General features: G+C 41.8%; 1 protein-coding gene across 4 annotated transcripts in view; it reads left to right on the forward strand.

The window, feature by feature from the left end:
- The window catches only part of gabrb3 (gamma-aminobutyric acid type A receptor subunit beta3), a 100,173-nt gene that overhangs the window by 63,378 nt on the left and 13,692 nt on the right, over window positions 1–23,103 (forward strand). For all 4 annotated transcript variants that reach the window (XM_033621440.2, XM_078168559.1, XM_033621441.2 and 1 more), the window contains 4 exons: window positions 5,864–6,084; window positions 9,561–9,643; window positions 11,735–11,872; window positions 15,406–15,558. In XM_033621440.2, coding sequence (XP_033477331.2) covers window positions 5,864–6,084; window positions 9,561–9,643; window positions 11,735–11,872; window positions 15,406–15,558 — 595 coding nt within the window. The remainder of the gene's footprint in view (window positions 1–5,863; window positions 6,085–9,560; window positions 9,644–11,734; window positions 11,873–15,405; window positions 15,559–23,103) is intronic.

Consider the following 23,103-nt stretch of genomic DNA (forward strand, 5'->3'; position numbering starts at 1 on the left):
TGAGGCACTTTTTTCTTCTTTAACAATGTTCTATTTAAAGGAGACAGACATATACTGCCATTATTTCTGTCATATATATAATGTTACATTGTATGCATGTATGTATTAAACGTGGCCAAAGTTTGAGGTAGCACGTTACTGCAGGTGTTTACATACACTGCTACATGTAGCTACATCATGCTAACATCAGGGCAACCTGTAATCTTGGATGCCAATGTTGTATTTTCTCCCCGATTTTGTATCATATTCCTGATGGAATATGTCCGGTTGTGTTTAGAAGCTTCTATTGGTGATTTTCAAAAGGAGAAAGTGCATTTGCGTGCTGTCATTCCCTGGCTGCAAGTACACTGCTGCATTTAACTACATGCTAACACAAGGGAAAGGTTTAATCTTGGTTGCTGATATGTTTTTTCTTTTTATTCAGTTCAATTCAATTCGATTCAATTCAAACAACTTTATTTGTCCCAAATAACAATACAGTGTATAGATTTCCTTTTTTCCCAGCTGTATAACATTAAACATATTATACTCAGAAATTAGCTAAACATAAAAAGAAAACAGCATAGACATCAACTCCAACGTCTCAACCCATTGATTAGAAAAAGCAAAATTTATATTTAAAAATATCAAAATTTAAAAAAAAAAAAAAAAAAAAAAAAAAAGGAATTAAAAATAATATTGATATGTGTCCACTAAGCCATGACAGGACTCCATTTTAGCAAAGACAGATTTTTGTCGTCTTTATGAGTATGTCACTTGTTCCATCTGATAGACATCCCAGACTTTGTGGATCCATGTATTGTATGTGGGAGGGTCTGGTTGCAGCCATCTGATGGTTATACACTTCAAGGCTGCTGTAAGTAATATAGGTAAGAGGTATTTCTTATCCTTTGCATTCAGACTTTCAGGGGATAACACCCAGTGGTACTGCTGTGGGGTCTACATTGTTGAAAAACCTCTTTAAGGGCATTAAATATCTGTCTCCAGTATAAACCCATGGTTACTGATACTGTTAATTTCTCCCCAATTTTGGAACATGAACAGCTGTGTTTAGAAGCTTTCTTGGCAATTGTTCATGGTAGAGAGTGCCGCTTTACCCTGTTACGATAATTCCTGGCTGCAATCACAGTGCGGAGAGGTCTAGATGTGGAAGACTGAGAACTGCTGATCAATCAGAGCAGGAGCGATTCCAACAGGGGTGAATACAGGGGTTCCAGATAGACAGTGAGGAAAATAGTTTTGGCCACTGAAGCATTACTTGTTCTAGTAGGAAGCCAAAATACAAGTATAAACCTGAAAATTAGCATAATAGGTTCCATTTAAGGGTCCCAGTAAGCCATGCACAATACAAGGACCCTAAAATGGAGGCATTATTTGCACCTTTGCCTCACCTGTTATAATGTCATAATGAAGAAGGCCTATTATCTATTGACTGATGGTCATTATGTTACGACTGGGAAAAAAAAACTTGTCAGTGCTCTCTGGTGGAAAAACTATGTACTGTAATGCAGCAATGTCTGGCTTTCTGTATTGAAATGTATTGTTGTAGTCAATACTTATATATCTGTAATAAACTACTATTTGTTAATATTTCTAGCGCTGCCATTTAGTACAGTTTAGATAGTGTATTTTCTCTGAAGTGGATTTAGAGGATTACAGTTAAATTTCCTTATTTGTATCATAGATACATTCAACATTGATTTTATTGTGGCATCACCAGTATTAATAATCTTAAAACTAATTCTAAGTGCTTGAAAAACAAAGAGCTTCACAGTGCGTGAACACTGACCTCCAGTGAGGCTTCAGAGGGTGTCTCCTTGTGCACAAACCCTCTGTGGGCAACACACTGAGACCTAGAATAGAGCCCTGTGGGACCCTGCAGGTTGCACAAGGTGCTGGGAACACTGAGGGCGTGCTGTACTCTGTGTAAAGTCACCATGATGCGTGGTATGGATTTGTTTCTAAGATGCTAAAGAAATGTTTAAGGAAAGCCAAGGACTCCTGCCGAGGTGGGATCTGAAGATCTCCAACAGACTGAAATAGTTGTGGTCCAGACGTTGAGTGAGAGGGTTGGTAGATGGGCTCCATCTCTGTAGTATGAGAGCTGTTGTGTAAAGCTGATTCACCCAGCCCACACCTCAGCTGCATGTGGGAGAGAGCGTAATGAGGGCATCTTCAGCTCACAGGGGGTGAACGAGAGTTGGGAGGGCGAAGGCTAAAAAGACTCAAAAAAATAAAAAAGCCAAGTCTCAAGCCAAGAATTTTCTGGAAACATACTGTGGAACATTGATTACTACAGAACCTACACCTACTCTGACAATGTGGAAAAATGTCTATGGTCGTTTTTACACTCAGATTTTGAAGAAATGTAGTCATTTCATTTTATAAGTGGCAAATCATCGTGACGTGTTTTAGAGTGAAAGAGGATAGGCAGACAGGATATAAGGTTGGGAGGAATTTCATTTGATTGTTGAAAGCTGAGCATGTTATTACAGTGATGTAACGCAGACAAAATAGTATCTGTCAGGGCGAGAAAGTCCATCATATGCTCCATGTGACATTAGTTGCTAAAGCAGTCCATTGTAACATGCCTTATGCATAATGTGGAGGTGACAGACACCGCTCTCCCCAAACGGAATAAATTCTAGCCAGAAGGCCGGTCGTCATGGCATTTTGGGGAAACAAAGACACTAGGCTTCATACCTTCATACCTTTCTGACAAGGGGTGTAACCATGCATCAATCACTATATCAACCAGTATATCTATTCAGTGATCAATGATCCAGTATTAAAGATGCAAAGTGAAAAACACTGATACGTCATCTTTAAGACATACCTTTATTTTTAAAATTACCATGGAACATCTGTGTCGTAATTTCCATCCAAGTGCACCCCCATCCTAAACATTTAAACAGTGCTAGTGTCCGAGCGTCAGGCAGGAAATGGTAAGCAGCCAAGAAAAAGAAACTAAGGATATTTATCGATATCATGTAAAAATGATCGCAGGCCCCTGAATTAATCTAATCATGGCAGACACAATTCATTCAAAGTCGATGGAAACAATACAAAATCTCACCAAAATCATCTTGGTTAGTCTTTCCACTGTTCCGACAATCGCCAGCTTTGGTTCAGACAAGATAAATCCTTAATTCACACAGTTAGATGTGAACATGTGCTCGCTCTGCATGCTGCTGCTGGCCAGCTTTTTAGTAGTTCTGTAATATCTCCACCATCCGCAGTCGCCATCTTTCTCAGCTTGGCTGCCTCCTCTGGCAGTGAAGACTGACCTCTGGTGGCGTGTGCTGTGCACTACAATAAAGCATCACCGTATCAGTTTATTTATTAAGTGCATCTGTATTTTTGACAGTTGTGAAAATCCTCAGGTTTTCTTAATATCCTGGTATACTGCAAGGAGGTTAACGAAAGGAGAAGTCACAGCATCATATTGCGTCATATCATTAGGGTACAACACATGGGCGCTAAAATCTATTATGCACTTTGCGAAAGGCTCAGTAGCTGGTGCATTATCATAGAACATGGGGATGATTGATTGGTTTCACTGAGGCGATGTGGGTGAGAATTACAATTCTGTGATTACAGAAAAGATCCTTGATAAAAGACCAAAAACAAATGCTTTCCATATAAACATGTCTGCCATGTGCTGCAACTCAGCATCGCAGCTCCAGGTACATTGTGAATGATTCATACCTCATAGGTCCCACTGGGTCAAAGAGACTGTCCCAGTCTCCGTTGAATAGCCCTAAAATACCACAATACCTTAGTAGTGCCCAAGCCCACCAGACACTGACATAGCATGCTTTTGCTAGCTAGCTAAATTAATCTTAGCTTGGAACGGCTAAAAGTTGCAGACCGAGGCTGCTTTCAGACCTAGAGTTGTCTTGCTTTGGTCTGAATCAGAGACTGATATTGTTCCAAAGTTGTATAATTGTCTAGAGTTGGTTCGTGTTCTCACAGCAGCATTTACAAGAGGACCAGATCAAATGCCTTTTGTGAGAAAGCTGCTCTTGATTGGTCAGAATTTCCATGTGGGAAAAATCCAGGAAGTAAAGCAAACGTTGAAGAAGAGTACACTTGCAAGATAAATGTGACACTTTCTAATGTCACAATGGAGGGACAACTACGCAGGTTGATTTTAGCGCTGCTCATCGTGGACTATATTGCTGTCATTGTTCATTTTAGTCAAACCATACAGTTTGAAAACGAGGCGTGGCTCCAACTAGAAAACAATGTTTTGATGCATTGGATGTGCTGAATGTGCATATTAAGGCAGTACAGGAGGAGGTGCACATTAATAATCCTCCAGGACTGTAACATGCTCATGTTTAACCCAAACAATGTGTCATGTGACTGCAGTTCGGATCGAGGTCGGAACGCGTTCTCACCAGAGTTTGTTTGTAACCAGACCGTGACTTGGTCTGGTTGCTTTGGTGCACACCCTAATGCAATTACTGTGTTCACACCTGCCCAAATGAACCTAACTTAAGGGGCAAATGAACTTGAGTTAGATTGAACCGAACCAAAGAGGGAAAGAAAACGAAGAAATGTGTTTATTTATTTTTGGGGAGCATATATTGTTAGGTAAGACCACAGTCTGACCAGGGATCTGATCTAAAAAGGGTTAACAATACGTTTTTCATTTCATCTGGATTTTAAATGGGTGACAACTCACACAGTAACCAGAGGCAACTTTTAAACATAGTGTAGGAGAATAAATACGTCCTCTGATTGTACATACACACTGAATTATTCATGGGAATCAATATTACATTATATTATACTGTCAGTCAAACCTCGTAGTGTAATTCACTCCAAACACAAAACAGACCTACAGTTTGTCAGCCGTGCATGGTGCAGCTGCACCTCTGCATCAGTGTGCACGGTGCAAAAATAATGCAACTCTTTATTTTCCAAATGATGTCAGCAGTTCCCAAAGTGAGGAACCACACAGACTTACCTTGTGTTTATAATTAGTTATTTGTGAAAAAGAGAAATACTGGTTTTGATTTTTACATCCAAAGGAAATCAGGGTGTTTTCTAACACTTTATTGTGCATATGCGATTGCACCCAAGGATTGAGATGTAGGCATTTTCTGCACCGCCAAGTTTTTTGTTTATTTCCTGAGACCTGCTTATTTATTTAAGAGAACATTAGTAAGCAGAACAAAGCCAAGCGAGCTAGTAAAGAGCTCCATTAAAGGCCTTGAAAAGCTTTTGTGTTTGATGGATCCACTTGTGGAGCGAGCTGCGAATGAATGTCCAATAAATTATTGAAATGGCCTCATGTCATTGCATGTATGGCTGGTAATATGTAATGAAATCTATCTATCTATCTATCTATCTATCTATCTATCTATCTATCTATCCTTGAGATATGCAGTGTGGGTTTGGCATGCTGGTTGCAGTGGTTAGTCACTCAGCTGAAACCTACAGTAGCGCTGATGCTGTGCCTGCAGTAATGGAAATCTATAGTCTGAGGGCCAGTGCCAGTCTCGTCCACAGACCAGCTGAGAGAAGTTTCTCGTTGAGTCAGGCCTTGAAATATGGTCACCCTGGGCAAACTGATGAGAATCAGAGTTGCTGGATGATTCTATAAATATCACCTTTGTTACACAAAATCCATCCCGAGCTCTGGGCTGCAGACATTAAGCGCTGAATGTGATAACGTTGTAAGAAAGTCGGGCTTCAGTTTGGATAATGTCGGCAAATCTGGCCTGAGGAAATTGCAAACGTCTGGAACAAAATGACTTTATTTACACTGCATCTGCCGTGTAGTATAATTGCATTTCTCTGACTGATTTTTATTGTTGAGTGTAGCTGCATTATGCTGTTTTACTCTCTGCAGGACTACACGTTGACGATGTACTTCCAGCAGTATTGGAGAGATAAGAGACTGGCCTATGCAGGGATCCCTCTCAACCTGACACTGGACAACAGAGTAGCAGACCAGCTCTGGGTCCCAGACACCTACTTCCTCAATGACAAGAAGTCCTTTGTTCACGGTGTCACGGTTAAGAACCGAATGATTCGACTACACCCGGATGGCACCGTTCTCTACGGCCTCAGGTGAGCACTGTCGTTAAAACAAATTCTCAATATTAGACTTAACTGTTCCCAGGTAATGCAAGATCAAAATCTTTTTCCTGGTCATGTTAATGAAGATTCTCAGTCATCCAGCTCATGGTAGTCTTAAGTGCTATATCGTAGGCAACTGGACTGGCCCAAGTTTCTTGAAGACATTTCACCTCTCATCCAAGAGGCTTCTTTAGTTCTGAACTACAATAAAGCACTTAAGATCTCCATGTTTATCTGCTGTCTTTATAAATCCAGTGTACTGTCCATTCCCTCCTTCTCTAATCTCTGTAAACAGATATCTGCATATGAATGCAGAATCTGTAGGCAACGAGATGAGATTTTGGTATAGGAAGCCTTCTGGTTTCTGTTTGTAGTTCAAGTAGTATTGACCCATCATGTTTGAGCGGGCTTTGGTTGCATGCAGATAAACAGTCAGTATAGAGAGCAAAAGAGCCGAATGCATCTCGGTACCCATCGTCTGTTGTACTGCTATGATTTAGCTTTTTATTAGCCCTTTTTAAGGCAGATATCAGATTATAGATCTTAGTCGTCTCTCTAATCCAACGTCGTGCTCCCATCTCTGGATGCTCAGATTGTTAGCAATGATGGGAACATGGAAGAGGAAGTCTTGGCCCAAGTATTCGTTATCTGAATATCTGTTGGCTACACCAGAAACCCCCATAATACTGCCCGTTGCCCCCAGAGGCTAAATTGTTATCAGACCAATAGCTGTTAGGTTCCAGGATTGTTGTTTCCTAAAACAATGTTAATTTACGCAATAAGAATAATACAAATTGTCATGATAATGATAATAATAACTAGCACTTTTAATGCAAATATATATATATATATATATATATATATATATATCCAAAAGGCTTTACAAAACAGGAATAAAAACGATGTTAAGCCAAATTTAAGAGCAGATTAAAAACAGAGGTCTTCTAAATAAAGAGCACCATAATTGAACCATGACTGAAAGTTAACAATTTTTTCAAAATTCCACAATACAATTCTTGCTTTTCTCTTTAAAGGTAGGCTTTTAATGTGAAAAATTTTGTTGAGGGTAGTTTAACATGGATCAGGAGTACAGCAGAGACAGACAACTGGAATTAATCAGAGTATGACTTTATTTCTGTTATAAAGAGAACGAGAGAGTAACAGAGGAGTGAGTATAACATGACTCTGTTGCTGTACTGATGGAATTAGTTATTATACTGACTTTACCATGTTAGCGGTTGTTACTGTCTACAAATAATTTTATCCCCTTCTCTGTGGTTTTTATGCCTCTGCGTCGGCTTTATCTGTGGCCCGAGGCATTTCGTTTTTGGGTCGTCCGTCTGTCTGTCACATCTTTTTGGTGCTCATAGTTCAAAGGTCAAGGTCATCATGACCTTGCATCCGTCTCATTTTCATGAATGCGATATCTGAAGAATACCTCAAGGAATTTTTTTTTTAATTTGGCACAAACATCCACTTTAAGTTCATGATCAACTGATTAGAATTTAGTGATCATAGATGAAAGGTCAAAGACATCATCAGAGTGACTCCGGAGTCAGTAGTATTTCTTAGAATTTGAAATGAACGTCCATTTGGGTTCAACAATGAACTGATTAAATTTTGGTGGTCAAAGGTCAAGTTCACTTTAACGTTGCCTGATGTATTTTTCAAGAACACCTTGAGGAATTTCTCAAAATTTGGCACAAACATCTTCTTCTTCTTCTTCTTCTTCTTCTTCTTCTTTTTTAAGATATTTTTTGGGCATTTTTGCCTTTAATAGATAGGAAAGCTGAGTGTGAAAGGGGGGAGAGAGGGGGGGAATGACATGCGACAAAGGGCCACAGGCTGGAGTCGAACCTGGGCCACTGCGGCAACAGCTTTGTACATGGGGCTCCTGCTCTACCACTAAGCCACCGACACCCCACAAACATCTTCTTTGACTAAAGATTAGATTTTGGTGGTGAAAGGTGAGGGTCTCAAAAACATGTTTATGGCCATAATTCAGGAAATCATACGCTAATTATGACAAAATTTCACACAAGTGTCTAATAGGATAAAATGAGAAGTGGTGACATTTTATATCCAAAAGGTCAAAGGTCAGCTTCACTGTGACATCATAATGTTCTGCAAAAACACTTATCTGACCATTATTCAACGTCATATCTCAGGAACAGAAGGGAAACATTTGGTTAGATACTGAATTGGCGACACAAATCTTGGGTGTCCACCTTGAAACTGTGCTGATTGTATAGATCTTCTGTGCTGCAGGGGGAAGATGTGTGTGAAGCATCAATGTTTTTACAGACATGGACGTAAACTGTAACTGCTACTTGACAATTTGACGGATTTGCGAGGGCACACAACAGCAAGGTGGTAGCTCTAGTTTTACCCAGCCGTTTATTTGTTGTTGATTTTTTAACTGCATCTGTTAATGTAGCCTATGCCCCAGCAGTAAACTGAAAAACCAGCTCCTGTATGAGACTTTACGGTATAATTCTGACATGATCTCCATTAATTTCCAGTCTAGTGGTCATCTAGAAGGGCCCTTTGAGAGGCCAAATGCCCTATCTCGCAATGTTAACAAAGGTGAAAAAAAATTATTGGTGTATCTGACCTGTGATTCAGATCTGCTCCAAAATTAAATGTGATCCTCACTGGCCCATTCTACAACCTTCCACCAAGTTTCATGACAATCAGGCCAGTAGTTTATCTATAATCCTAAACAAGCCGAGGTAATTACATAATAAAATATGGAGCAACTACTTGAAGACAGATTTAAGCACTGCAGCTAAAGGCCTATCTACACTTTCCATTATGTGCCTCATATCCTGATTAAGTCCATATCTGATACACTTTTATTAAAACTAACACAAACTGCATATGCATCTCCATTAGACAGATAGTAAATGTGATGGGATCACTTCCCTCCCTTCACACTCTCCAGTCTGATCTAAATGGGACTAACACAGATTACATATGCATCATGGAGAAATGGATGTATTTCATTTACTCTCAGCTTTTAGGCTATCACGGCTACCCAATCTGCCAAAGACACATAAAGTGGCTAAATGTTTTATTTGTTCTGTTGAAGCCATTTAAGCTGCAATTCTCAGAACTTACAGCGGGTCTCACATCAGCTCATATCGCATAATTCGCTCATATGTTTATTGGCTGCAGTTCTGAAAAGCCTCGAAGTGCCATTAGCAGTAATTGACGGAGCGTCTTACTTTCAAACAGATAATAATGAATGTCGTTGCATTTCCAGGATGTTTGTGCCGCGCTGTAATGATTCGTTCTATTTAAAATGAGTTTTATCTCGTCTCTAAACTGTAAGGGAGCACATCTCTTTGAATTTACTCCTGTATCTTCCTCTGTTTGACAGTGTGCTTTGATAATGTGCGACACACCATTTAAAACAAGGTCACCCAAGTAATGTATCCCTCTCTCATGGTTTTGTTTCGATCCAGAATCACGACGACAGCAGCTTGCATGATGGATCTGAGGAGGTACCCGCTGGACGAACAGAACTGCACTCTGGAAATTGAGAGTTGTAAGTTTAAAGCCTCACATCTTGTGCTTAGTAAAGAAATACAGCAGACAGCTCCACTTTTTCACCCTTTAAAAAATATGAACAGCGCCGTGATTCTCATAAAAAAGTTCTCACGCTCCTCATCTCGTGCAGACAGAAACTGCACCGCCTGCTGAATTGCTTTCGATTTATTAAGCTGTCACATCTCGATGAGATTGCTTGCTTCACCCTCTTCAGTGAGCGCTCCTGTGTCTATCCTGAAAGTTTCTAAGCAGATGGTGATTTCCATAGTAGGGCACAGGGATGATTAGTCCAGCTTCATCAGTCAGGATGACGTGTCTGGCTGCCGTCAAACTATTTACAGTTATAGATCCCATGCATGCATGTCAGTCTGTCTTCCTGCAGTGACACACATCCCCGTAGAGATTTACATCTCATGCAATCAGCACTTACAGTCAGCCGAGTCTGTGTGATTCATACGACTTACTGTAAATCAGCAGTAGCTACGAGGCCCCCAGACTTCACTTAAGCAAATAAAAATACATTATTAATTTTAGCTCTCCAACAAAATGAGACGACTGCACTTTTCAAGGAATACTTCACCCACAAAACGACTGTTTATATATCAGTTACTCACCCCGTGTTACTTTGAATTCATGAGGAAAACTTTATTTTTCTCGCATACCTCCATGGTGAACGAAAAATCAAAAAACTGAGATAGTTCCTTGAGTATAATGAAAGGCTCCAGTCCCCCGCGACCCCTTACAGGATAAGCAGGATTTTAATGAATGAATGAATGTGAAGTCTGTGAGGGTAGAGACTACAAGCCGCAGATAGACAGGCCTCAAGTCCATTGCCATGGAAACATTCTATCATGTACACAGTGCTGTCATCTTCCTCACAGAAGCTGATGAATAATGTCTGCTCATTTGTCCCATCAGATAAGAAGATATAAATCCCATTTGTAGAGTTTTTTGTGACTGAACAGATTTCAATATAAGGTATAGACTACAGTGGACTGCCCCGTCCAGGTTGGAAGTAAGTTACTGCCCCAAGAGAGGGAGTTCAAGCATCTCGGGCTCTTGTTCACGAGTGAGGGAATGGAAGGTGAATAGAGCGTGAGGACCGTCGTGGTGAAGAGGGAGCTGAGCAGGAGGGCGAAGCTTTCGTTTTACTGGTTCATCTACGTCCCAACCCTCATAAGCTATGGGTAATAACCAAAGGAATGAAATCGGACATACAAGCGGCCGAAATTAGTGTCCTCAGGTGACTGGGCTCAGCCTTAGAGACAGGGTAAGGAGCTTGGACATCTGGGGAGAGAGCTCGGAGTAGAGCTGCTGCTCCTTCACGTCAAAGGGGCCAGTTAAGGTGGTTTGGGCATCTGATCAGGATTTTCTTGGGTACCTCTTAGCACATCCAACTGGTAGGAGGCCCTGGGGCAGACCCAGAACATACTGGAGTGTTTATATATCTCATCTGGCCTGGGAACACCTCGGAGTCCCCCACGAGGACCTGGAAAGTGTTGCTGGCCTGGGAAGAGGAACGTCTGGAATACTTTGCTCAGCCTGCTGACCCTGCAACCTGGCTTCGGATAAGCGGTTGACATTGGATGGATGGATGGATGGATGGATGGATGGATGAGTGGATGGATGGATGGATGGATGGATGGATGGATTGGTGATGGATGGATGAGTGAATGGATGGATGGATGGATGGATGAGTGAATGGATGGATGGATGGATGGATGGATGATGGATGGATAATGGATGGATGGATGGGTGGATGGATGATGGATGGATGGACAGATGGATGATGGATGGATGGATGGATGGATGGATGGATGGATGATGGCTGGATGGATGGATGAATGGATGATGGATGGATGATGGATGGATATAGGCTACAAACACAGAAATACAGACATGTTTGTAAATAAGAACATGACAATGACTAAATAAATTGGGTATTTCTTGCATTGGAAGACCTTCTCTTGTTGTTTTCTGGCCAGTTTTTCTAGGCTACCTCTAGACCCTAATTCTGTATCATGATGTGGTTGAATATTCCAGACATTTGAATTCAGCCACGGTAACCACACCTTGTCCCTGTTTGCAGATGGTTACACAACAGATGATATCGAGTTCTACTGGAAAGGAGGAGACACTGCTGTGACTGGGGTGACACGCATCGAGCTCCCTCAGTTCTCCATAGTCGACTACAAACTGGTTTCCAGGAACGTGGTTTTTTCCACAGGTGAGTTCACAGTCATGCCATTTGAGTGCTGTATAACTGTTTCAGACACTTTGCTCACTTTTGCTAAAACTTCTAATTCCCCTTTCACCGGAGTTTATGTTCATTTTCATGCCCTTAAAGCAGCTCCAAAGTATTTCTCCATAACATTAAATATTCATGACTAAATAAGAAACATCAAAGTTAAAACCATGGGTATTATTTATGAAGAGTTTAATGCTCAGCTAATGTGCTTCATCAGGACTATGGGGGTGTGTTTTTATCAGGTTTGATTGGATGTAGCCGAACAACCAAACAAAACAAAACAAAAGATTTTAAGTCTGAATCCTGATTGGTGCACAGAAGTATGTCACATCACCTGTATCCAACAAAGCCCCGCCCACTTCAATATAGAGAAATATAGAAATAGCTCACAGCAAATAACCAAAACTTTTCTAACTTTGGCAGACAGATGTGTCTTCACGTGACTCCCATCACTCACAGTGAGATGCTGATTGAGAAACATTTTTTCAGGGCCTTTAAAGTTTCACATAAAGCACCCAAATATCAGCGGATCTCCTGTGTTTTGTTTCCCTGCGACACATTAGGCTTTTCTAATTTGCATTGGGATTTGCATCATACCATGACCCCTCTCACTGTAACACCAGAACTGGGAATAATGATTCAGGCTCTTGATAAAAGAACGGGGGCTGTACTTACAGGAATATAATGTATTCATGAGGCAGAGTGCCGACAGCATGAATTATTCTCTTATAATACAAAAACTCAAAGGCACCAGAACAGTGATTATTCCCGCAGCTGATTTAATGTAGGATGGATATTGTCCGATCAGGGCTATTAGAGCTCATTACAATCAGGCTCAGATCTTGATGCAGATAAACTCTGAGGGGAGTCTGCAGATGCTTTTAACATCTCAGCAGGGTTAGTCCAGCGCACCAGGAGCAACACAGGTGTGTGTTTAGTCACTCAGTCAGCTTACAGAACTATTGTAGGGCAGCAAGGTCACTGAGTGTTCACAGAGACTGCTTTGTGACTACAGAGTGTTGTCTCATACACAGTCTAGTGCCTTGTTAGGAACAGTTAAAGTCATACCTGTCAGGTTGATCTGAGGATGCTTTCACACCTGCCCTGTTTGGTTCTGTTCAATTGAACTCAAGTTCATTTTCCCCCTAAGTGCAGTTCGTTTGAGCAGGTGTGAGCACAGCAATCACACTCACACTAACTACGGGTTACATCTGTAACAGGAAACCGATGGAATTGGGAGCCGGCGATGTTTTTATTCCCACAGCTGGGGAAATCACAAGTTCGCACCATTTTGGTATTCCTCTGTTTACCTACAGCAGCTGACGAGGGTGTGTCGTGAGCCGGTGTTTGCGCTGTAGTAGTAGGTATATATAGGGCTAGTACATCTTTTCCTCACTAATAATAGCCTACTGGTTCTCTGTTGGAAACAGCCGATGAAGTTTTCGTTAGCCGTTGCTATCCTGCGCACCTGCACGGCGTGGTGATGAACTGTCTGATTGATTTCTGTTGGCGTGCTGTCTTGCGGGCCTGCACGGCGGAGTGATACTGGCCAGAAAATAGTCCCAATTGATATCAAGGTCTGACGTAATGCAGGGATGTTTTAAAATTATTGAAATAGTCTAACAAAACACATGCATACTTTTTTGTAGCTTAAAACCTTTTGGTTACGTGTCCCCCGTACATCTTCAGAACTACTTTTTCTCCAGTAAGCTACGGGCCATTTCTCAGAGCAGGAGGCTCGTTGACAGTAGTGACACCGTCACATCAGAGCTACAGATGGTCAGCGTTTCACACAACGTCATGTCCAAAAACCTGAACTATCATTTTAAGCGTAATTCAATTCAGTTAATTTTTATTTATAAAGCCGATATCACAAATCACAATTTGCCTCAGGGGGCTTTACAACATATGACATCCCTCTGTCCTTGGACCCTCAAAGGGGATAATGAAAAACTCCCCAAAAAAACCCTTTAACAGGGGAAAAAATGGTAGAAACCTCAGAAGGAACTGTCACCCATTTTCTTTACTGATCAAAGTTGAAGGCTGTAACACAACAAAATTCCCTCACAGATGTACCCACACAAATGTTTGCTTTCCTGTGTCCAATGTACTATTTGAGAACAGCCCAAGTGTCCTACGCCTGTCCATTTTAAGGTGCCGATTTCGGAGTTGACTTCACAGCAAACTAGCGGTTACGCTAGGACAGATGATTTGGTAGTTGCTGAACAACAATTTAAAAAAGGCGCAGCAAGCTGCAAAAAGCACTCTCAACCAAAAAAAGCAGTACAGTGCGGCTTGCATTTTTTGCAGTTTGCAACAAGCGATGCGCCCTCTGTCTTACCAGAGCAAAGAGTATAAAGCTGCAGCTAGCATCTGATTAGTTTAATTTTATTAGCTTAATGTTCCTCACACTGTCTTTGAGAAAAAAACTGTGTTCATACTCTGTCTAAGACGCTCCATTTTAGCACCTGCCTTTTTATGTCCCCCTCCCAGAAAAGGTGGGGACCACATCTCTGCACCATCATGGCAGCCAGGGAATAACTGTGACAGTATAGCACCTTCGAGTGTGAAAGATCACCAATAAACGCTTCTAAACCAAAATCTTCACAACTGGAAATGTTCCAGCAGGAATATGATTCGAAGTCAGGGAGAAATTAATGATGTCAGTAACCAAGATTACATAGAGAAGATTGTTTCCCTGACGTTAGCATGTAGCTACGTGTAACAGTTTGTGTAAAACCCAGTTCAGACCAATGATTCGCGACTAGATGAAACTGTTTTAGGATGTTGCAGAGAAAAGTTGCAGCATTGTAAAGTGGTCAGCTACAACAAATGCAGCTGTAGCCAGTATCTCACTATCACTATCTCCATTCATATTTTAAGGAGCTACAAATTATATTCAGCCACAAAATAAGTCTGAAAAGCTGCAAATCAGAACAGAAGTACAGAGAGTTGTTGCATAGAGATGATACACCATCTCATTTAGTTGCACTGGTGTGAACCAGCAGGTTTTCAGAACGTTACAGAACGGCGCAGTGCAAGTAGTTGCCTGTTTTAACTTGTCTCGTCATAAATCTTTGTCTGAACTGGGCTTAATGTAAACACAACAGAGTATTCAGAGCAGTTTGAAGCCTGACATTTTTGCTCACAGGTTTACGTTTACATGTTTACCTCCTTATCTGAAACTTTGGTCATGTTTAATATGAACATCCGACATTATATATATGACAGAAAACGGAGGAGCATACACTATGTCCCCTTTAACACTGTATATGTGAGTGTGCTAACAGAAGTTTTATATTTTGCTCTGCTCTGTGGTGTGTGCATGCAAAAAAATCTCAAGGCTAAGTTTCATAAGATGATTTGCAATTTGAACCGCGCTCGCTTGTTTCCATGGTGATGAAACCAGTTCATGAGGCCATCGCCATAGGAACCAAAACAAAGTGCTAGACATCCCCTTGTTCCTCTTGAATTAAAGAGGGCTTTTTCTTCTGCACTGTCCTCCCCTGCAGGTGCCTACCCTCGACTGTCTCTGAGCTTCAAGCTAAAGCGAAACATCGGATACTTCATCCTGCAGACGTACATGCCCTCCATCCTCATCACCATCCTATCCTGGGTGTCATTCTGGATAAATTACGATGCCTCGGCTGCCAGAGTTGCATTAGGTATGATGTGTCCCGTGCAGCAGATTGACCTCAGCTCTGTAGTTTCACCTTCAGTCAGATGTCTTTTGTGTTTGATAGTATGGGCCCGCAGGCCTGCGAACAGACACAAGACTTTAAAGCTCTGATATCAAAGTGGAGACTCTGCAGCTCCACAGAGACTGAATGTGGAGCTGATGGTAAATGTGGCTGTAGGTGGATTTCCAGGGAATCAAGAAACACTAGGGTGTAGAAATAAAGAAAAAAAGGAACTGTGGAAAACCAGACACATATGATGTGATGCTACAGACTCATTGTTAGGTTCAGTGTTATACAACAGAGTATGTTTGCACCACAATTGCACAAAAGTTCTGAGACACAGAGCACTGTGTGGGTGATTTTTGGGGAGGGTTGGGCAATATTGTTTGAAAAAACAAAGAGAATCTGACATATTCTGCTGAAAGGAGCAACAATTAAAAAGCTTTTTAGCTCTTATTCATCAACACAGAGAGACCTGAATCTTTTGATTAGATTAGTTTGAGTCAACTGTTTATCTGTGTGTATTTCCAACACATTTTCATCCCAACTTGTCAAATATCGTCATTTTGTCAGTGGACATTGACATCAATATATAACATGCTAGGTATTCTCCCACATCTGTTGTTGACATTCTAGGACGCTGTGTCAATTCACGCTTGTTACATGCACTGTGTATTTTCACAGTACGCTTACATTTTCACAGGACATGTAGAACTAGAACTAGAAAGCCTTTATTGTCATCGCACAGAAATACAACGAAATTAGTTTTGACACTCAAGTGATGCATTCCAACAAAGAACATGAAAACACAAGACACAGGACATTCAGTGAGGATAAAAACTCAATAGATAAAAAAATATTAAAGTATTTTAAGTGCAGCAAAGTGCTTAGTGAATGGCAGAATGGCAGCAGTAAACATTATTGAAATGCACATATAATGTGATCCAATGTTGATTCACTCTTGTCAACTGTACACGTATTCTGCTTGACACAGATCTGAATATGCAGACAAAAACACACCGCGCTGCCATTTAGGTTTTTGCAAAATAAACTTCGGTAAAACACCTCATATTTATTTCTGCGTGCAACAAAAGCATGTGGTTAGGTTCAGAAAACAACATCATGGTTTAGCTCTACATTCACACAGGAAGCAAACAGTCAGCTGCCGGCTGAAAGTCCAAACATGATATAACTCTGCTAAGCTGAGATGCTTCTAGTTTTAGGGCCTGTTTATACGGTTCTGTATATTTCTGAAAACGGGTATTTTTCTTTGTGTTTGCACCTATCATTTACACATAACCGGCATTTTTCTTAACGAAAACAGAGATTTTCAAAAACGTCTATGGAGATGTGTAAACAGGATAGACGGAGATTTTGGAAAACGATGATGTTGCAACCCAGTTTGCACATGCCCATTAGGAGCCCGGGAACCACAACAACAATGGCGGATATATGCCAGATTGTTTACGTTTTGTTAGCACTTTTGGGACTACTTACGAGCTTACAAATGAACTCAGCACTGCTGCATCAACATCACCACTACATCGGTGCACAAAGACGTCTGCTGTGCCCAATATTAGTAAGTGCATAGTAGCTAACTATGCTACAAAAGGTTAAAATGTAGATTATCATTGTTTTTATCACTAGAGTAGAGGGCTGCATTGGGATTGGGTCCCGCCAGGTCCCGCGGGACCCAATCCAAATCTTGCAGGAGCGGGCGGTTTGAACTTTGCTGCAGGCGGGAACGGGCGGCTAAAAAAAAAACACTGCGGGATCGGGATGTAGCCTATAGCGACAGGATGGAGTTTCTTTTGTTTTTTTCTTTTTTAAGATATTTTTTGGGGCTTTTTAGCCTTTAATGGATAGGACAGACAAGCGTGAAGGGGGAGAGAGAGAGAGGAAGAGACATGCAGCAAAGGGCCACAGGCTGGAGTCGAACCCGGCCGCTGTGGCAACAGCCTTGTACATGGGGCGCCTGCTCTACCACTTAAGGCCCGAACATACTCAGGCGGAACGTACGCGAAACGGACTCCACGGAGGTCCGCACGGACTCAAAGCGGACGTCTGCAAGCCCTGTGCGCGCGAAGCTCAGATTTTACGGCCGCGCGGACTCCGCTCCGCGCACCAGTGACTGCTTGGCATGTATTTTTCACATCGCAGGGATTTTTCACGGACATTTTGTCAGGAAACTACAACTAGGAAGTGCGCTCGACTATGAAAGCCCGAATGACTGCGGACATTCCTCGCGGAGTCCGCTCCGCTTATAGTACTCCCGAGTATGTTCGGGCCTTAAGCCACCAGCGCCCCGACAGGATGGAATTAACAAATGATGTGGAAAAGAAGCTCAAACAAGGTCTGAAGGTGCACTGAGCCCTCTACTTCCCAGCGCTCTCAAAGCTGGCGCGTTTCATCTTCAGTATCCCCGCATCCAGTGCGCCTTCAGAGCGGGCCTTTAGTGTCTGTGGGCGCATCTTGGAAAAGAGACGCACAGGATTGGGACTGCAGTCGGTCAGCAACATTCTCTTTCTCCACAGCAATATTATGGCCAAGTGATTCATTTGTTAAATTCATTCGTTTCATTCGTTAACTTTGTTTATTTTATGTTATTTATTAGTGTTATTTGAGCCACTCACAGCCTACTCTCGTTGCTATTTGTTAATTACATAAAGAGGCGTGATGATGCCGGTGTTATTGAGCATAGGCTTTATCTTTATCTCATTAATGTTTCTTATTCAGGTCTCTCTTAGAAAAGAGACCTTAACCTCAATCACTGCGTGATTATCTAAAGGTAGAAAAATAAATAAAATACAGAGGAGGAGAATAGAATATGAAACAGCCTTTATTTCATTAAAAACTGAATGAAAACAACAAAATAGGAGCGCTATTCCTGACCAGTGCGTCAAAAGACATGCAGGCCAAGGAAATGAAACAAACAACCCCATGAAGCTCTTTATTAATAGCCTATAAAATGACGTGTTTTCTCCTGTGGGACAGGAGAAGACACAAAATCAATGCATCTCTATTATTGTGCAGGCATAAATTCTCAGAGTTTCGTGGGAGCAGGCGGGAGTGTAACACATACGTTGCGGTTGCGGGCGGTAATGGTCAGAAATTCAGCGGGCAGGAGCGGGATGAAGAAAACAGTCCCGTGCAGGGCTCTACACTAGAGCCAAGAGGAAAACAAATCACTGTGCATGCGCAGAACGTTCTTCCATGGTGTTTGACATATGGTGTATCCCCACCTACTGGCCTGGCATGCTAATTGCAGCAAAAAGCTGCCATCTTTGCGTTTTCGTGTAAACAGGGATATCGTTTTCACAACTGATCGTGTAAACCCGATTTTTTTTATACGGGATAAATAAAACTCTGTTTTTATTTGTATCGGTATCCGTGTAAACAAGGTCTGAGATTTTGCTGCTGGTGGTTAAAGTTGTTGCAGTATTATGGTTTTGACAGAAAATGTTTTGATTTACTTTAAAAAAGCCAGACACCAGCAGAACACTAGATTTAATGTTACCAGCCTTTCAGAATTTCCCTCATTGGTAGAAAAATGTTTCCAGCATCTTGCTAACACCAAGCTGGGTGGAGCGGTGGTTGTATCATCAGAATTCCCCTCATTGAAACTGTTTACCTGAAACAAATACAACATATTAATTTATAAAATTGAAGAATTAAAAATATTATATGACAAATGATATAACATCTCACTGGTGTCCATAAACTACAAACTGCACTGGTATCAACTAAGTTACATAAGCAATATCAACCTTAGAGAGAGACACACATGGAAAGTCAACCTGCAATCTGCAACCTGTGTCCAGCTCTCCTGATGATCAATACCACTGTGAGGACAATATCTTATGCTCTCAGTGTTCATTCTCCAAAACAAGATCTTACATGTTGTTAATGATGTGTCACACCTGTAGGTACATTTTAAAATATGTCAGAGCTCTGATTAGTTGTATATTTATTCATTTACCATGCAGAATAACCACTTATGTTCCAGTTAGTGCCTTCCTCAGTGTACAGGCTCATTAATTGCCACAGTGCAGCATATTTACAACAGGTGTGTAGGATCAGGTGCAATCAGTTCAAACAAATCAGACACACAGAGCAGATCTCAGAGGGAAAGGTGCAGCAATACACACGTTTAACATCATTTGTTAAAAGAAGAAACTACCCACTGAAAGATTACTGTGATATTTGCATTGACAACAACTCTTTTGAACATTTATGTTCAAGTTTTTGAGACGTAACGCTATAAAGATGCTCGTTTTTCAGCTCCGGCTCCACTTTTCTCTTCAGAACGTGACATGCAAATCTCTTCTTTCTCCTCCCTCAGCACTTAAACCAGCAATTTGCCAATACTTCACTATCACTGTACACCAGCTCGCTCACACAGGCAGTAGTGGAGGGGTTAAAATCTGGAGATAGGGAGAAAAGGAAGAGATGCTTGCATGTGGAAGGTTATAAGGACGTTTTTAATGGAGGGCTACACACCATAAACTGTGACAGTGTTGTTATGTGAGATATATTTATGATTGATGGCCCCTCTTCCCCCTCAGAGACGCTGTACAGTTGATTGAGCGTTTGTCGGAAGATCATGTCAAGTTCATGTAATTTTCCACGCTGTGACCTGAGAGGATGATAGGTGGGATGTTGTCGGCCAGCGGAGAGCATAAACAGGGGAGCTGACCTTTCCGATTTTATTTATATTTCTAAAACTGACTGGAAGTGATCCTTTCCTTTCCACAGTCAGTGTGGACTCTCAGGAGTGTGTGAGAGTTTAACTAATATCAAAGTTCAACATGCATTTTAGGCCTCAGAGTAGTGCAGTGCAGTGTTCACAGTTTGAGCTGCACCAATAAACATTTTTATATTAACAATTGATCAAATAATGTTAAAGGCGTCACTTGTGACAAATCCACAGAAAAATTTCACTTCAGTCTGTAATGTCCTATGACTCAGATGACATTTTTTGTCCTCTCTTAGTTCAGAGCACGTGAGCGGAGCGGGAGGATTTTGTGTTGAGCGAGGAGGGGCTATCTTTTTTTTAAAGGTGAAGCGGAGCCTTATCTCTCGCTCCAATTTTGCTCCGGTCGCTCATGCCCCACCCAGAATGCATCTTTGCACCTGCGCACACCCACACTATTTTCTTTCAAAGCTATGGAGTAAACTGTGATTCTGGCTGCTCAGGTCTTTTAGAAGATTGACGACAATTTTGGGAGCTCTAGTTCTGCTCAGTTTTCTCAGTTTTGTCTCTCTTGGTTTAAAAATAAAACGTTTTAAATTAATAACCTATGGTCTCACTGTTTTTGTCGGCTTAAAAACGAAATATTACCTTTATGTCTTAGTTGAGTTAGGTTGTGGTATTTTTAAATGAAATGAAATTACGTAGCCTGGGGAAAGACAGAATCGAATCTACCAAGCTCATGTTTTATTTGTGAATAGAAGATTACAGGTTAGGGTAGTACGATGCAGTTTTTTTGAGCGGAGTGGTGAGCGAGTGGAGCGGGATAAAATTTATGATGGAGTGGACCGGAGCAGAGCGAAGAATGCGCAAAACCAAGCGGAGCGGATGAGTGGCGCAAAGTGACAGGTCTGCGAGCGAGGAGCAGAAATCCGCTCCGCTCACATGCTCTGTCTTAGTTTACTGTTTTGGTTTTACAGTCTGAAACTTGACTATTTTGGTTCAGTCTTACGGCTCTCATCAACCCAATTTCCAGCCACAGCAGGAAGCTGTTGTTAGTAAAGACACTTGCAAATCTGCCAGCACAACCACTACATATGTATTTCTAGATATATTTCCAGAAGCCTCATCATCTCAGCTGTGCATTGCTTGCTCTAGTGGAGCGTAAAGTCCAAACATCTTTTATCTCTGGTGGAGTTCTATGCCGCCAATTCACATTTGGATTTGAGTTTGTATTTGCGTTTCCATTGCCACACCTTAGTTTGAGAAAAAAAGCATTGTCCCAGTTGTCCCAGTTGTCCCAGTTCTCCAATGAAACCACGGTCTGTCCTTGGGAGCTCCGAAACAACTGCTTTCTATGTTAGGTTTGATCAACTACATGTGCAGACTGCCCCAGAGGATCACTGGTACCTGTGAATATGTTGTGACATGGAGTCATCGTATTTCTACAGCTGACTGTTTTCCTCTTGGCGAAGAGAGAGCTGAGCCAGAAGGCAAAGCTTTAGATTCACTGGTCCATCTATGTCACAACCCCCACCTGTGGCCATGAGCTCAGGGTCGTGACTGAAAGAATAAGGTCACGGATACAAGTGGCTGAAATGAGTTAACTCCAAAGGCTTAGGGTAAAGAGACATCTGGAGGGAGCTCGGAGTAGAGCCGCTGCTCCTTCGTTTCGAAGGGGGTCAGTTGGTGGTTCGGGCATCTGATCAGGATCCTCTTGGGCGCCTCCTGTTAGAGGTGTTCTGGGCATGTCCCACTGGTAGGAGGCCCCGGGGCAGACCCAGAACACACTGGAGGGATTACATATCTCGTCTGGCCTGGGAACACCTCGGTTCCATGAGGAGCTGGAAAGTCTTGCTGGAGAGAGGGACGTCTGAAATACTTTGCTCAGCCTGCAGTTTCTGCTCGTTAGATGCACACGGTCTGTTTCAAAATGATCCTACAAAGTATGTAACAAACTTCATGTTTATGTTTACTTCCTTGCGCAACAGAAGCACATGGTCAGGTTCAGAAAAAAACATCATAGTTCAGCTCTACAACAGCGCGCTCCCTGGCGAAAGTCCAGGGTTGTTTGACCCATACACCTCCCTTCCCATCCAACCTATAGGGACTTTCCAGCTCCTTATATTACGTTGTTATCTGCAGCGTTTCGAACTGACATGAAAAGTGTCTTTTTGTGTTGGTGTCTGACGCAGAAATTAGTAACATAGCGGCTGTATTTAACAAGTTGGGAATGGGAACAGGCTACAATGCCCTATCTTGCAACGTTGACAAAAGTGAAAAATAATTTGTGCATCCACCCGCTTCAAACTTTAATGGACTCTTCCTTGGCCCATGCTACAACCTTCTACTAAATTTCATGAAAATCTGGCCAGTTGTTTTTCCATTAACCTGCTGACAAACAAACCAAACCACATGGTGGAGCATTTAGCAGCTAAAAAGATATTTCCTAGGAGTTGGTGGAGCCCAAATCGAGCTCAAATGGGAGTGAATATTGGATTTAAATTTGTCAGGTGGTCAGAAACACCACTGGCTTCAACCAACCAGGGCCACACGTGATTTTTCCAGCTCATCGTAGTGAGGAGTTGGTCAGCATTTCTTCAGTAGCCAAAATGGCTTGCAAAGTTTGACCTCTTCCCACACTTTAGTCATATGTGAACAGATAAATATTAGATTCAGAATGAACTTTTTAACATGACTGTGTGTTCCTCTCAGTCTGTTTGAGGCTGCTGCTCTGTCTGAGGTGTAATAGGAGACTCATGCTTTCCACTGGCCTCTGGGAGTCTGGGACTGAAACGAATACAAGGCTCAGTTCACCACTGGAAAACACCCTGCCATCC

This window comes from Epinephelus lanceolatus, chromosome 6, assembly GCF_041903045.1.
Source record: "Epinephelus lanceolatus isolate andai-2023 chromosome 6, ASM4190304v1, whole genome shotgun sequence".
Classification (NCBI taxonomy): domain Eukaryota; kingdom Metazoa; phylum Chordata; class Actinopteri; order Perciformes; family Serranidae; genus Epinephelus; species Epinephelus lanceolatus.